Source organism: Malaclemys terrapin, chromosome 3, assembly GCF_027887155.1.
Source record: "Malaclemys terrapin pileata isolate rMalTer1 chromosome 3, rMalTer1.hap1, whole genome shotgun sequence".
Lineage (NCBI taxonomy): Eukaryota > Metazoa > Chordata > Testudines > Emydidae > Malaclemys > Malaclemys terrapin.
The window spans coordinates 203,611,125-203,626,119 of NC_071507.1; the positions used below are offsets into that span (position 1 = coordinate 203,611,125).

Consider the following 14,995-nt stretch of genomic DNA (forward strand, 5'->3'; position numbering starts at 1 on the left):
TGGCTAATATAATGTTATGGAGGTTAAACTATTTCCCAGGAGATGTGCAGTGTATATTGGAAAAGAGGTAAAAGAAACACAAACAAAACATGGTACTTAATTTAGGGTTACCATACGTCCGGATTTTCCCGGACATGTCCGGCTTTTTGGGCTCCAAATCCCCGTCCGGGGGGAAAGCCCAAAAAGCCGGACATGTCCGGGAAAATCGGGACATGCCGGCCGGCGGTGCGGGTGCTCGGGGATCGGGCCGGGGGCTCGGGCCGGGCCCGCGGTGCGGTGCCTGGCCGGGGGCTCCGGGGCTGGGAGCTCGGGGGCTCCGGCGGGGCCGGGTCGGGTCGGCCGGGCCGGGGGCTCCGGCGGGGCCGGGTCGGGTCGGCCGGGCCGGGGGCTCCGGCGGGGCCGGGTCGGGTCGGCCGGGCCGGGGCCTCCGGCGGGGCCGGGTCCGGTCGGGCTGGGTCGGCTGGGCCGGGGCCTCCGGCGGGGCCAGGTCGGGTCGGCCGGGCCGGAGCCTCCGGCGGGGCCGGGTCGGGTCGGGTCGGCCGGGCTGGGGCCTCCGGCGGGGCCGGTCGGGTCGGCCGGGCCGGGGCCTCCGGCGGGGCCGGGTCGGGTCGGCCGGGCCGGGGCCTCCGGCGGGGCCGGGTCGGGTCGGCCGGGCCGGGGCCTCCGGTGGGGCCGGGTCGGGTCGGGTTGGCCGGGGCGGGGCCGGGCCGGGTCGGGTTGGCCGGGCCGGGGCCTCCGGCGGGGCCGGTCGGGTCGGGTCGGCCGGGGCCTCCGGTGGGGCCGGGTCGGGTCGGCCGGGGCGGGGCCTCCGGCGGGGTCGGGTCGGGTTGGCCGGGCCGGGGCCTCCGGCGGGGCCGGTCGGGTCGGGTCGGTCGGGCCGGGGCCTCCGGCGGGGCCGGTCGGGTCGGCCGGGCCGGGGCCTCCGGCGGGGCCGGGACCGGTCGGGTCGGGTCGGCCGGGCCGGAGCCTCCGGCGGGGCCGGGACCGGTCGGGTCGGGTCGGCGGGGCCGGGGCCGGTCGGGTCGGCAGGGCCGGGGGCTCCGGCGGGGGGATCGGGGGCGCCAGCCGGGCCGGGGACTCGGGGGCCGGGCCGGCGGTGCCAGGCCGGGCCGGGGGTGGTGGGCCGGGGCCGGCACCCCAGGGCCGGGGACAGCCTGGACCGCGCCTCCTCCCCCCACACTCCCCCTTACCTGCTTCAGGCTTCCCGCGACTCAAATGTTCGCGGGAAGCAGGGGAGGGGGCGGAGACTTTGGGGAGGGGGCGGAGTTGGGGCGGGGCTGGGGGCGGGGGCGGGCCCCCGTGGAGTGTCCTCCTTTGGGAGGCACAAAATATGGTAACCCTAACTTAATTAAAATCCTATTGGGGCTCCAAAAGGAGCCACAATAAATTGTGCTTTCTTTTTCAAATCTCTGTGTGTTTTAAAGCAGCAGATGAAAGTGAAAAGTAATGAGAACTCTGGTGGAAGTGAAATGTGTCCCTTTTAAGACAGTCTCTGAGCTGCTGATCGCTTTGGATCCAGAGGCAAGCCAAGAAAGCCTCTGTGTGAATGCAAATTATCTAGCTGATGGGGGAAGGAGGAAACTGCCGATAAGTAGCAGCACAAAGAACCTGCAAATAATGAATAAATCTGGTCAGCAAACAAGCTACTAGAAGACTCAGATTATGGCCCTCCAGAAAAGGGAGGTGAAAAACAAGTCAAGCCTGAAAATAAGGGTGACGGGGGGGGGGGGAAGAGGTTTGTGTGTGTGTACAAAGCTGAAATCTGAAGCTGTCTCTCAGCTATCACCTGAAAATAAACTTAAAGCTTGGTACATCAAAGAAACTATTGCAAACCTGGTCTGTTGTACAAGAGGGGAAACTGAGGCACACCACCTCATGAATTTTATAAATGACCAGTGAGTCAGGTAATTCACTAGCCTGACTATAGAACAAAATAAGGACAGCCTGGAGGTAATTCTTCTGTTTTTCCTGCCATTAGCAAGGACATTTGTAAAAGGAATTGGTATTATTCTTAAACAGTAATCTGTCCCCACCAGGGGGGGTGGAAATTGTTTTTTTGTTTTTCAGACACTCTACAAGCAAGTTGGCGCCAGCGGAAGAATAACCCAGAATACCATGGATCTATGTTCTGTGTTGTTTGTCTGTGGTGCTTGTCTCGTTGCTAGCATGACATGGGTGGGGGATGGCTTCAAAAGGCTGACCTGGGGGGGTGGGGGGGGGGGGGGGGAGATGTATGGGTATGGGAATGCAAAATCTCAGCTAGGAGTCCAGCACCTGTGTAATAGCTACCATGGTGCCTGGAAATGAAACGGCAACTAAGGTGGGCCCCACAAGCCCTATGGGAATAATGAGAAGGGGAGGAGCTCACTGGGAATCATTGGAGGGGTGTGTAAAATGGTGTAAATCCAGAGATGTTTGGATGTGCCCCTCTCCTATGACGATGGAGGAGCAGGATCAATGGCCTATGGCAAAGGGCAAACAATTGGGTGTACTGCGTATAAGGTGTTTTGCTGGAAATGTACAGATTACTGGGGGCACAATTACATCAGCCCCTAACCAAACTACACACATCTACACGCTGCTCTCTGGACTTTAGTGCACAAATGGATCTGTAAATCTTATTGCTGGGAATAATCAAACCAGGACATACGGCCTGATTCCTTACCAAGTGGTTAAGTTGGTTTGGACAATAACCCATTTCTCTGTGGACATTCAGTGGACTTATGATGTGGACAAAAGCACGTCAAACCTGCAGGGGCAGCTTGTTGCAACTGGACACATTAAGATCTTGCCCCTGTCGAAGGAGGAGAGGCCGTGTTTTGGTGGTAGCTTGAATGTTGGACCATACTGCAGTGGTCAGGACTCGGTGTTGCTGTGGATTGTTAATTGTACTTGTGTTGCGTTGCATAAGGAGATAACCTATAAGTAATGTAGTAAGCCCTCCCCACCCCCCAGTGTACTAGACAACCCAGACCCAACCTCCTCGGGCCCACTCTAATGGGAAGTCTGGAACACTGATTGGAATAGGTGTGGTATGCCCGTATGAGAGAAGGTGCAAGGCACTATACTACACAAGGGGCAGCGGGACAAATGGAATATCGACACCTTCCACCTTGATGCCTGGCCCGATCATGAAATGTGTCGCCATGTGTCCTATGCTTTTCCAGGGATACCTGGGCAGGAGGATCGCAAAAGAAAAAAAAAAAAAGGGGTGTGTGTGGAGTGTTAGGATATAGATATTCAGGCCTGTCTGCAAAGGCCTATACTTTAAGAATTTAGGTGTATTCTTATCACTTAGCTAGTTATCGAGGTATAAAAGAAAGAATCAAAATCACTGTCTGTCTGTGTAAGGGCCTTCTCTTACTGTAACAGTCTGAGGCCTGGTTCTTAGGCTAAGGCCTTCGGCTAAGTAGCGGAGGCAGCCGTAAACTGGGAAGTGTCTGGTCACATCCTCACATTCCAAACTATTCCCATGGAAATAAGGTGCTATTGGCTGTTAGGAATCCAATCCTGTCCTGATATTCCTGTCACCTCCAGAGAAAGGGAAGAGCCCAGAAAATGTAAAAGGAAACTTAGTTTGATAGCATCCTGTCTGGCAAGAACTCACTTATCAATAGCTGGGATGTGAAATCCTCATTTCTGTATTGTTCTATCACTGTAGTCTCCACTTCCCTATTGTTTGTCTGTATAATCTCTGTCTGGTTCTGTGATTGTTTCTGTCTGCTGTATAATTAATTTTGTTGGGTGTAAACTAATTAAGGTGGTGGAATATAATTGGTTAAATAACCAACCATGTTGCAGTATGTTAAGATTGGTTAGTTAAATCTCAGTGAAATGATTGGTTACGGTATAAGTAAGCAGAACTCAAGTTTTACTATATAGTCCGCAGTAAATCAGGAAGTAAGGGGGGAATGGGAACAGGGACTGGGGGTGGGGGAATTGGGATCATGTTTTGTTAAGGGGAGGGAATGGGAACAGAAAGACAGGCAAGGCTCTGTGGTGTCAGAGCTGGGAAGGGGGACACTGAGGAAGGAAACTGGAATCATGCTTGCTGGAAGTTCACCCCAATAAACATCGAATTGTTTGCACCTTTGGACTTTGGGTATTGTTGCTCTCTGTTCATGCGAGAAGGATCAGGGAAGTGAGAGGGTGAAGGAATAAGCCCCCTAACAAAGCCCAAGGCTGGCCTCTCAGAGTTAGTAAGACAACTCCCACCTGTTTATGCTCTCTGTATGTGTGTATATATATCTCCTCATTATATGTTCCATTCTATATGCATCCGAAGAAGTGGGCTGTAGTCCACGAAAGCTTATGCTCTAATAAATTTGTTAGTCTCTAAGGTGCCACAAGTACTCCTGTTCTTCTTTTTGCAGATACAGACTAACACGGCTGTTACTCTGAAATTTAACGAAACTGTGTTTTGGCTTCTGTAACCAGTAGGGTATTGTAGAAGCTGTTTGGTTGCTAGCTGGATGAATCTAAGTATTGGAATAATCACCAGCTTTGGGGATTGTCTGCCCCATTCTTTGCCGTTTGCTCTAACTGAACAACCTCAGTTTGTCCCCCCACTCCTGGACCCCGGTCACAGTGGCGTAGTCTGGCTAGGATCCACCTCACCACAGGTTAATTGGGTTTTTTGGATCAGAACCACACATGTGTCAATGTTGATACTGGAGAGTTTAAAGGTTAAAAATCAGCTACAGTGAGTGACCCACAATCATATGAAGATCTTGACAGAAAAAGCCTTGAAGAATTGTGCTCACAGAGGGGGTTGTCTTTTAAGAAAAAGGCCCCAGAACAAGAACTGAAAAATCTGTTAATGGCCAGTGATCAGGAAGCAGAAGCAGTGAGAAACAAGCAGCAACTTGAACATGAACAAAAACGGGTGGATCTTCGAATGCAGGAAAAGCAAAAGAGAGCTGATATGGACTTAAAGAAGAGCTTCGGAGATTTGAGATTGGTGAGGCATATGCAGAGAGAGCAAGATTTGTATTAAAGCCCAGATCAGTAGAAGCATAATCACAACACTACTAAGGCATGAAAAGTATAACAGAACAACCCACATTACACGTACTGACGCATCTTATGGGGAACACATGATGGAAGAGGGAACCCCTCTTCCTTGAGTCTGGTGTTAAGGTTCCCACTATCCAACTATCCCAACTAAAGGCTGGGCGTACACCTCTTTTCTATCCCTTTCCCTTTCCTCCACATGGCTGGGACCATATCTGCTTAAGTTTCAGCCCCCTGCCCATGTCTGGTATTCTGTGGGGACCAATTTTAGGGATCCAGCTGCTTGTATGGCCATGCCAGGCCAATGCATTTCACAGTGGCTTTGACATGTCAATACAGTCTCAAAGGTGCTCAGAAAGTACCTAAAATAAGCTCTTAAGACCAGACTATGAGCAATATAAACATATTAACCGCAATAAATCTTATGACCCTTGGGTGAATCACTCATGCTAATTCTTGAGGCCTTATGCTAACTGCTAACTTATTGCCCAGTCTGTTTAAGACAAACCGTCACTTTGTATACTCTTACATTACAGCTTTAATTATTGATTTCTTAAACATCTTAACATGTCCTAGAGGTACACAGGCCTGAACCCAGATTATGAATTACCCAATCTTAGGACAGATCATACTTTGAAGATCAGGTCAACATACCCACCTTCCACAACTCAACTCACATGACTCCTTGTTTCATGACGGCCATGAATAAAGACCTGAATCTACGAGCTGCAGCTGACCCCTCACTCACAATGATCACAAACAGTAGCAGCAGGCGCTCAGCACCTCACAGGATCAAACCCACCCCGGACAGGAAGAGAGGACTCTTCCAGCTCCTTGAAAGGAAAAAGAACAAAGTTGTTCCCAAAAGGCACAAGGTGTTTGCAAATATACACATGGCCAGCAAACCTCCTGACACGATGGAGTTTTAAAATGGGCATACCCTGATCAAATAACCCTAGCTCCAGTCAGAACTCTAGCAGCAGCATTCCTTAGAGAGTGCAATTGCTCACAACAGGCCCGAAGTCCGGAGAAGAGAAAATTGCGATGAGCAGGTGAAGAGAGCGTCTGTTTCCTCTGTGCCTTTTCTCAATAGAGCAGAGCCTTATTCTAGCAAAATTACAGACACATTTTGGGACAGGGGAAAGCCCACTCATGTCGGCCATGGCTGTGTTCAGGTCTGTGGCAACGGCTGCCTTCTGCTTAGAAACATACTGAGGACGGCAAACATTTTTTCTATTTGGAGTGAGTGGCTGTAACTGCTGGAGGGCGAGTGGCATTTCCTTAGAGTCTTTGCTGTCAGGGGCACGAACATGCCCTGCAGTCACATTTCACTATGCACTGCCGGATGGGGATTGCCATCCGGGGGACATGTTTACAATATATGGCAACACTCTTCTTATAGTCTTATCAATAATGTAACATAGGAACAGCCATACTGGGTCAGACCAACGGTCCATGTAGCCCAGTATCCTGTCTTCTGACAGCAGCCAATGCCAGGTGCTTCAGAGGGAATGAACAGAACAGGGCAATTATTGAGAGATCCATCCCCTGTCGTCCAGTCCCAGTTTCTGGCAAACAGAGGCTAGGGATGCTCAGACCATGGGGTTGCATCCCTGACCATCTTGGCTAACTGATGGACCTATCCTTCATGAGCTTATCTAATTATTTTTTGAACCCAGTTATGTCTTGGCCTTCACAACATCCTCTGGCAAGGAGTTCCATAGGTTGACTGTGCATTGTGTGAAGAAATACTTCCTTTTGCTTGTTTTAAACCTGCTGCATATTAATTTCATTGGGTGATCCCTGGCTCTTGTGTTATTTGAAGAAGTAAATAACACTTCCTTATTAATTTTCTCCACATCAGTCATGATTTTATAGACCTCTGCATATCCCCTCTTAGATGTCTCTTTTCCAGGCTGAGAAGTCCCAGTCTTTTGAATCTCTCCTCATATGGAAGCTGTTCCATACCCCTAATAATTTTTGTTGCCCTTCTTTGTATCTTTTCCAATTCTAATATATCTTTTTAGAGATGGGGCAACCAAAACTGCACACACTATTCAAGGTGCAGGGGGTACTATGGATTGATATAGTGGCATTATTACATTTTCTGTCTTATTATCTATCCCTTTCCTAATGGTTCCTAATACTGTTCGCTTTTTTGACTGCTGCTGCACTGAACAGATGTTTTCAAAGAACTATCCACAACGACTCCATGAACTCTTTCTTAAGAGGTGATAGCTAATTTAGACCCCATCATCTTGTATATATAATTGGGATTATGTTTTCCAATCTGCATTATTTTGCATTTTATCAATCTCAAATTTCATCCACCATTTTGTTGCCCAGTCACCCAGTTTTGTGAGATCCCTTTCTAAAACCTCACAGTCTGCTTTGGACTTAATTGTCTTTAGTAATTTTGTATGATCTGCAAACTTGGCCACCCCACTGCTCACCCTTTTCCAGATCATATGTGAATATGCTGAAGAGCACTGGTCCCAGTAAAATATATTGGGTATACAGTACCCTGTAGTACTGCTTAGGGGCCCCAAGTCATAATTCAGGACCCCATTGTGCCAGGCGCTGTACAAAGAGAACAGAAAGACAGCCCCTGCCCCCAAAGATTTTACAATCTAAGTAAACTGGCATCCCTTGCAGGTACCACTGTCCTGTTTGTACAGAGGGATAATGATGTAATGCACGCCTGTGTGAAATGAGTTTGGCGGATCTCAGCCCAAACCCACCAAGCAGGCAGGTGTCTGCATCACAAAAACGATCGCTGCTGTTGGTCCCTTTTGTTGGCAGACTCAGCGAGATGGTCAGGGATTGAAAAGGCCAGGGCGAGCGCGTTCACCTCTCAGCCAGAGAAGCGGTCCTTCCAGGTGAGGGTTGAAGCTCATTGGTGTGCTGTGTTTATGCAGATTAAGCATACCCCCAGCACGCAGAGGGCTGTTCCTATCGAGTAAGAATCCCTGCCCCCAGGATGCATTTGGGAAACAAGCAAAGGCAAGGGACTTGTCAAGGTTTCCCAGCAGCTCAGTGGCAGACCTGGCATTAGAGCCTTGGTCTCCCGAGTCACAGTCCAGTGCCCCAGCCACTGGGCCACACCATCTTCCCCAAACCTGCCTAGCTCTGCCTATGCTGTCCCTGTGCTAGGGACCTCCACCTCCAGGGCCATCTTCCTGGCATGGGATCCTTCACCCACCCTGCATTCACCAAGGGAAGCCACAAAGCACCTGGTATTTCAACAGGACAAAGTTCAGCAGCCCAGAATTCACACACACAGATGCAGGTTTGCTCCCCAGCCCCACCCTCCTCTCCACCTCCCCTGCCCTGGAACAAGCTGCATTGTATTGGATCTTCCTTCTCCTTCCCCCACACCAAGTCAAATCCCTGGGTCGCATTGCAGCTTCCTTTCATTTGTACACCACAGATCTTTGTTCAGTGACCTTTGGGCTCTTGACTCATGTGTAAATATCAGCAACAACAATCAGAACCCAGCAGAGGCCCCCTGAGAGGTCTCTCCCCAGCTACAATCTCCTCTTCGTCCTCGCCAACTTTTGGCATTCTGCGCGAGAACGCAAGCTTGAGGGCTGAAGACAGACTGACAATGGGTTTCCCCTCCCCCTTACATTTTTGGAGCTCTAGAGTGAAGACGTTTAGTCCCATTCCTTATCCCTTAGTGGTAATGGCACCGCTGTCCCCTTGCTGTTTAAATCAGGCCAAGGGCAACTTACACAGGACACTGCAGCAGCCAAGCAGAATGCATTATACCTAAGGACCTTTGTTTTCAGTTTTTATTTTATTTAATTTTTCCCAGGAATTTATCAGTGTTTCTTACCCCAACAAGAAAAACAGGTGAAAATCAGTGCAAAAAAACGATTAATTTTTCTGGGTAAATATCAGGGTTTATTTTGGTGGAGGGAAAGACAAGGTGCGACGTTATGAGTATAATATAATAGCTCATTGAAAGGTGACAGGGCCAGAAAGAGTTAATTAACTCACAGACTGACCTCACCCATGGCTGAACTGTAGAGATTGGTTAGGAAGATAGGTAAATAAATAGAGCTTTAAAATGTAAGTCTGTATTGTTAGAGGTAAAAGGGTAAATGTTTGCTCAGGGCTTGTAATGCAAGCGAACAAGTCTTGTCTATTGCTACAGCTTTAATTCAAAGATCAAAGAAGGAATATTAACATTTATAACAACACTTGAGTAAAACAGTATTATTGTCTATATGTCTCTTTGAAGGTTCTGGTAACCTGTATCTAAACTGTTTAATGGATAAATTATCCTGTGCTAATTGCCATGAAGTTTAGAAGAAGGAAAGTTAAGCCTATTGTTTTCTCAGGCCAAAAGGCTGCTGGAAATGTATAAAAACCTTGGGACACGATCCTTCTGCATCTCAGATCTGCTTTGGGTTTCAAGAGGGGGAAACCTTAAGCCACAAGATTAAAATCCCCAGTCATTGACTGGAGCCACCCTGAATATGGACATTGGACTATAACCTATGGACTATTTCTAAAAACTTTTGGCAACTACAAACTCACCTCTACTATGCATCGGAACCTCAAATTAAATTCAAGTCTGTATGTATATTAATCTTTTAACCAACACTCACTCTTTTTTTTTTTTAATACATTTTAGTTTAGTTAATAAAAATTGATTGTAGTGTGTATTTTGAGTAAGATCTAAGTTATAATTGGACCTGGGTATGTGGCTAATCCTTTGGGATTGGAAGAACCTTTTCTTTTATATGATGAGATAAGATTTTCAGTAATCATCATCATATCTGGATGTGTGTCTGGATGAAGGCCTGAGGCTGGGCACTTTAAGGGAACTGCGTTGGTTGGACTTCTAAGTAACCAGTGAGGTACTACAGGGGCTGTTTTGTGCTGGTTGGTAAATCAAAGTATTAAAATATCCACCAGCGTTTGGGGTTTGTTTGCCCCGTTCTGTTTGCAGTTCACCCAAATTGAGTGACCTCAGCTGGCTCCCACGGGCAGCCCCGTCACACAAGGGAAAAAAGTATTCAGTGGATTAATGCTTTGAATTCCGTTCATCAATTGTGGTTTGCTGCAGAACTAAAACAGCATTCAAAACACAATGCCACCTCTGAGTTTAAGAAAACAATACCTCACTAGTCCCCCAATAAAACTTTTCATTTGAATAAACAGTTTATTGTTGTAGACTTAGAACTATTAGCCTGTAAATATTTACATTAAATAATTGGGCCACACCATTTGCAGAGCAAACACTCAACATCCTTTTTTCCTTTTTTTTTAAACTTTCGACTACTTCCTTGTGTTCTGAAACGTATTCCAATACAGATTTTCATTGACTTCCCATTTTAGCGTGTCAAATCTTTAAACCGATATCTGCTAACAGCTTGAAATGTGTACGTGGTGGGCAGGAGATTCATCAGTACATTCAGATGCACACACACATCAGAGCTTGCGTGTGTCCCTGTTTGTTTATTGTGTGCATCTTCTAGACCAGTGGGTCTCAAACTTTTTTACTGGAGACCCCTTTCACATCAGAAGCCTCTGAGTGTGACCCCCCTAAATATATTAAAAAGGGGGGTTAATTTATTAACACCATTATAAATGCTGGCGGTAAGCAGGGTTTGGGGTGGAGGGCAACAGCTCGCCAGACCCCCCCATGTAATGACCTCGCGATCCCCAGTTTGAGAACCCCTGATCTAGACCAATACATAGCTTTACTTCAACAGGCAGCTTTGCATATACACAGAGACTAATGTATTATCGAAATACATATCTCATGTAATGTATTGTATTTTCCTAATAAAACAAGTTATTTTTATCTATTTGAATGATACAAAAGTCAGATGAAAAATTAGAAAAAACTGAATAATACTTTTTGTAAAACCTGCGAATTTTTCGGTAACAGTTGGTTTAAACTGAAAACGAAGGGGATGAATTGTAACGCAGTGACAGGACAAACAAACCACCGGAATGAGGGGTACAAAGGCCAGTCCAGAACTTATGTTCAGTGTAGGAAATTCTGATCAATTTGCCCAACAGAAGACATGACAGCTCAGCCCTAGAAGTATACATGCAGGGTCAACAAACTCTCCAAGTTAAGACTGCCAAGAAACAAAGTAATCAGACACCAAGCGTGTAAAGTGTCAGCATTAAACAGACACGAGCAGTCAAGGTAGCTTAGATAAATCCCTGGCAGTTCAGACATAAGCTTAAAAAGTCTAGACAGAAAAAACCAAACATTCACAGACGGAAGTACAGTCCAATGGTTAGGACACTAGCCTAGGAGTTAGGAGGACCAGAGTTCAATTTCTTGCTCTGCCACAGACTTCCTTTGTGACCTTGGTCAAGTCTCTCTGTGCCTTAGGGTACATGTACACAGCAACTAGAAACCCACAGTTGGCCAATGCCAGCCAACTGGAGCTGGCGGGGCTGTTTCATTGCTGCGTAGACTTCTGGGCTCCAGCTGGAGTCCGAGCTCTGGGACCCTCTCACCTTGCAGGGTCCTAGAGCCCAGGCTCCAGCCCATGCCCAGAAGTCTACGCAGCAATGAAATAGCCCTGCGGCATGAGCCCGAGTCGGCTGGCGCTGGCCAGCCAGTGGTGTCAAGTTGCTGTGTAGATGTACGCTTAGTTTCCTACCTGTGCTATGGGGAGAACAGCCTCCCCTACCTCCCAGGGGTGCTGTGAGAATGAGTACTTTAAAGATTGTGAGGCACTCGATACTATGGTAATAGGAAGGAATACAAGGAAGTTAAATACTTTACAAAGCCTTAACTCTGACCCCCCACGGCACAATTGTTATCCCAGCACTTTGCTTTTTGAACTATCCCAGAACTGCCTGAAAACTCCCACAAAAACTTAAGACTTTCACCAAGAGAAGACCCAGGAAGAAGAATTTGAATCTAGATCTGCTCAAAGAGCTGGTGGAGCCAGTTCATTTCCAGCTATAAGTTCCGTAAGATTCATAGACTGGATGGCCAAGAGGGACCATGCGCTCATCTAGTCTGTCCCCCTGTGCAGCACAGGCGATTACATTTCACCCAGTCACCCCTGTACTGGGCCCAATAACCCGTCGAGTGCGGATAACGACACCTCCTTGGTAAAGCGCCTGGCGAGCCACTGCTGAAAATAACGCTATACAAGGATTAGGTTTTATATTCTTGTGTTTGGCTAAAGCAAATCTTCCAGAAAGAAGATCTGCGGAGTTCAAGAGATGGGGAATCCACCACGTCCCTCGGTAGTTTGTACCGATCATTAATCACCCGCGGTGATAAAAATCTGCCCTATTTCCAATTGGAAATAGTCTGGTTTCAGTTTCCAGCCATTGGTTCTTGTTCTGCCTTTCTCCACTCCTCCTGGAAAGAGAAGCGCAGCTGGGCATAGCACGGGCAGCAGTCCAGGCTAACTTCCCGGAGTACAAGCCCGGAAGCCCCGGGTACATACCCGGCTGGCTAGCCCAACCGCCAGCCACGCTATCCCCAGCTGTGCTGCCACGTTTAGTGCCTTTACTTGGACAGAGCTAGCGCATCTGCCTACTCGAGCTGGGACCCGTGTTCCCAGCACAGACAGACCCACAGTGACCCGAGGGGAACGTACCACAAGTCTGCAATGCTTTGCATGTCCTCTAAGATCGTAACATCCTTCCCCTCAGCCATGCACACACCCTCCTCTCTTCTCCATCACCCCAGGGAACCATATACTTCTGTGGTTAGAAAAAAACAAAGCCCAAGAACTTATGCTGAGCTAGTCGAACGCAACAATTATACGGGTTAATTGCTGTAAGAAGAGAGACGAGCCGGCAATCGCTGCCTTCATCTCTTACGCAAGCCCATCTCCCAGCAGAGGATGTATCAGATATTAAACTAATACTGGATTTGATCTCAGCCAAGAGGCAGAATTAATTAAACCATTCACTCGAGCTGCTCAGCGAGTCACCAGGGATCTGCCTTTCGTCTTCTCTCCACCCTTTAATTCAAGATTACACGAGGTAAAGTTTTACAGGCATTTCCAGCTCATTTCTCATCTCTCCCTGGCAACTTCTGTTCCCAGCCAGTCTGGGGTAACGCTGCACAAGGAGGAGGGGGGGGTACAAGTTACACAGCTGATCATGCTTTTCCCCAGGATCTCTGGTTGTGGCCCAAAGCAATCCCACCACTTGGATTTGTACATCTCTGTACACGTAGCAAAGGGAAAACGTAAATCACAGGGGGATTCTCACCAGTTTGTCCAGGAAAACCACAAGATCCTGTGAGGGGGAAAAAGAAACAGATAATCAGATTTCTTAGCCATGAACATGCCACTGTCTTAAGTGCCAACAGGATTCTGAAGGCTGTTTGCCTTCACTAAGAGGTCTCCAAAGTCACCTGAGATCCAATACACCTCCCCATCCCTACAAGGTCAGGGCACTGTACTCCAAGCCCTCTCTCTAAGATTAGACAGGAAGGACGGTCTGGGAGGGAGGCACCGGGCTGGATTCAAATTGCCAGCTCAGACAGAGCCCCCGTGTGCCTACGGGAGGTCACAATTGTGCTGAAGTTCCCATCTAACGTTTTGTCTTTTTAGACCATGAACTCTTTGGGGCAGGGACTGTCTCACTATGTCTGTGCGGTGCTTTGCCCGACGGGCCCTGGAGGATCTTTGCCCCTCAGTGTTACTGTTACTACTAATGAAGATCATGCAACAAGGAGACCTCATCCTGGCATCAGGGAGTCTTTCCTTGCGGGATCTGCGGTGTTGCATGCAGCCTCGCAGACGAAGAGCAAGCTTCGCAGTGCTGTACTGCAAACCACTCACCAGAGAGTCGGATTTATACCGCACTCCTTGCCCAACTAAGTTCAGTCACTCAGTTTCCCCCAGTTGGGAACAGCCGCCCTGGGACTGCCTTTGTTCTCCCACCCCGTCCTGGACCCTTTTCTACCGTCCATAGAGATACGCGGGTTAGAACCTTAACTAGGGAGCTCGGAGCGTGGTTCCATGGTACAGACAGACCTAGGTCACAAACAGAAATCAGGACACCGTCGCCTACCTTGCATATCTCTTCCTGGGAATATTCTTCTATGTCTGCAAACAACAACCAACATTAATTATTGAGCTCACTTAAGCGTCCTTCCATTTAATTTTTTAACATTCTAACTCTGCCATGTACCAGGCTGCGGCCCCCTGGCTCCCACCAGCGCTACAACAGTTCAGTACACACCGGGATTCATCTCATCAGCCACGGCACCACCTTTAAGGGGGGGAGAAATAGGATTTTCCCAGGCTTTCCATAGGCCTGCTCTGGGACGTTGATGAAGTATGGCTGCCGGGTTCAACCCCAGAGGTGGGTGCATTTTAGCGGTGGTGGCAGCAGGTCGGGGGGGAAATGATCCTTCTACGGCAGGTTGACAAGTGCTTTGGGGTTCAGGATGAAAGGCCCAGTGCAGCAGGAGGCTGTGCTGATCGGATTTCAGATTCAAGGGCAGGAGGCGGTATCATGAAAAAGGGGTCTCTGCCTGCAAGGGAAAACAAGAAGCCCTCCTGAAACGAGCTCTGAAGTCTCCTCCTATAAGCCCTGCTGTGGAGGAGTGAGGAGTAACGACGGGGGGATTTAAGGAGAGAGCAGGTACGGTCACTTCCCAAGCTGGAATAGGACCAGGACACCAGCAGCCAGAGCCGCCCAGTGACTGGAGCGATGAACGGTGCTATCAGGACTAGGTAGATGAAAACAAAGATTAGAAAGTCTTGCGTCAAGGGGCTCTAATGACAAGTGGGTCTGGGCTAATCTAGACCAACAGGAGCAGAGGTCACATGTTGGCACCAGACCCTCCAGAAACCAACACGTATCAAGAGTGTACTATGGCCCCCAGCCCCTGCTGACTGGGATCCTAGGAAAACCAAGGCCTTTGTACCCACCACAGGAAGGAAATTAACTGCAGTGGCCTTACAGGAGCTGCTCCCCATGCACCAGCAGGGGTTGGCTCCCTCACAGCCACTCTCTGTCCAGA

General features: G+C 48.7%; 1 protein-coding gene across 2 annotated transcripts in view; it reads right to left on the reverse strand.

Moving 5' to 3' along the window:
• LOC128834350 (bifunctional epoxide hydrolase 2-like) overlaps window positions 1-14,995 on the reverse strand; it is a 102,118-nt gene that overhangs the window by 50,052 nt on the left and 37,071 nt on the right. For both annotated transcript variants that reach the window (XM_054022982.1, XM_054022983.1), the window contains exons 9-10: window positions 14,038-14,072; window positions 13,231-13,257 (exon numbers count right to left, since the gene is read on the reverse strand). In XM_054022982.1, the coding sequence (XP_053878957.1) occupies window positions 13,231-13,257; window positions 14,038-14,072 (62 nt within the window). The remainder of the gene's footprint in view (window positions 1-13,230; window positions 13,258-14,037; window positions 14,073-14,995) is intronic.